General features: G+C 48.2%; 1 protein-coding gene across 1 annotated transcript; it reads right to left on the bottom strand.

Annotated features, from left to right (window-relative positions):
• Positions 1–400: 400 nt before the first annotated feature.
• On the bottom strand, positions 401–1336 carry LOC135882158 (olfactory receptor 51G2-like). Its single transcript, XM_065408970.1, has one exon. The coding sequence runs from the start codon at positions 1334–1336 to the stop codon at positions 401–403; it is 936 nt and encodes a 311-aa protein (XP_065265042.1).
• Between the last annotated feature and the right edge of the window lie 506 nt (positions 1337–1842).

Below are 1842 nucleotides of genomic sequence, written 5' to 3'. Positions count from 1 at the left end.
TCCAGCCAGGCCAAAGTCAGGCCATGGTAAGAGCTGTCACAGGCACCCAGGCTGCTGTGGGGAGCCCCGGACTCTTCACCTTCCCTAGGTTATATGTCCTGGGTGAGGGTAAAATGTGGGGTGTCTGGGGCTCCTTACAGTGGCCCTGACTCTCTGGGCAGCTCTTACCAGAGCCTGGCTCTGGCTTCCAGCCTGGAAAGGGGATAGATTCTTGGGTAAGCGGAGTAGTAGAGGTACGGTTTTGGGGGAAGAGATGGGGCAGAGGGAGGGACCACAGGGGAAAAGGATCCATGATGGAATAGGTAGCCGTGACTGTCACTCGTGTTTGTCGTCTCCCGTGTCACCAGCCCGGGGTGGTGACACGTCTCCTGTGTCACCAGAGGGGTGATGAACTGACCCTTCACTTGACGAATGCCCTGATTATCCTCACACGAAGATGTTTGCTTTTCACGCTGTACACAATTGGATTTATCATAGGTGGGACCAGCAAGTAGACATAGCCGAGGAGAATCTGAAACAAGTGAGAAGAGCTGTTCCCGAATCTGTGTGTCACAGCCAGGCCGATGTCTGATATGTAGAAGAGCAGGACGGCGCAGAGGTGGGAGACGCAGGTGTTCAGGGCCCTGAGGCACTCCGTGTGGGACGCAATGCTCAGCACTGTTTTGAGGATCATCACATAAGAGAGGAAGATGAGGAAAGAGTCCAACCCCACTGTTAAGATTTTAACACACAAGCCATAGATGCTGTTTACTGTGATGTCCGAACAAGCTGCCTTCATGACCTCCGAATACAGACAGTATGAATGAGAAAGGACATTGGCTCGACAGTATCTGAACCGTTTCAGGAGAAAGGGGAGTGGGAATATTAGGGCCACCGATCTTAGCACAACCACCAGTCCCATTTTAGCTATTCTCGGTGGAGTTAAGATGGAAGCATATCTCAGTGGGTTACAGATTGCAATGAAGCGGTCAAAGGCCATCAACAATAGCACAGAGGATTCAATTTTTGAAAGTGAGTGGATGAAGAACAGCTGGGCAAAACAGGCACTGAGGCTGATTCTCCTAAATTTAAACAAGTATATGCCCAGTATCGTCGGGATGGTGGATATCGATAAGCCAAGGTCTGTGACGGCCAGCATGGAAAGGAAAATGTACATGGGCTCATGGAGGCTTGGATCTGTTTTTATAATGAACAGAATGACTGAATTTCCTACTATCGAAATAACATACATTAAGCAGAAGGGGATAGAGATCCAGAGATGGACGTCTTCCAGCCCAGGTATCCCGGTGAGAAGGAACACTGCAGAGTTGAATTTGGTGTCATTGACAGCTGACATAATGTATAGGGCAGGTCCAAGGAGTTTTTACCTTTCCTTCCTGAAAAGAAAAAATAACAGGAGACTTGATGATATTTAATGAGACATGTTTCTGCTCTCAGTGCAAATCTAGAGACTCCCAGGAGCTCAAGGAAGATCAGCAAAAACATGGTCTTAAATTTACACCCCCGATAGGAAGATAGGCACAGCCAGACTGGATCAGACCTGCAGTCCATCTAGCTCAGTATCCAGTGGCCAGTTCCAGATGCTTCAGAGGAAGGTGGAAGAAGCCCTGCAATAGGCAGCTATGAATAACCTGCTCCTAGGGAAAATTTCCCCCTGACACCCACTAGTTAGACATATTTTGTGTTGTGAATCAGGAAGGTTTAGAGCCCTTCCAAGACTTTTTTTTTTTTTGTAACTTGTTACCCATATAAACATCCACTCCATCATTGAATCCGGCTAAGCTCTTGGCCCCATTGATATCTTGTGGTTGGGAGTTCCACAGCTTACTTGAGCACTGTGTG

The sequence above is a fragment of the Emys orbicularis genome, chromosome 1 (genome assembly GCF_028017835.1).
Source record: "Emys orbicularis isolate rEmyOrb1 chromosome 1, rEmyOrb1.hap1, whole genome shotgun sequence".
NCBI classification, from domain to species: domain Eukaryota; kingdom Metazoa; phylum Chordata; order Testudines; family Emydidae; genus Emys; species Emys orbicularis.
This window is presented reverse-complemented; position numbering and strand designations above follow the sequence as displayed.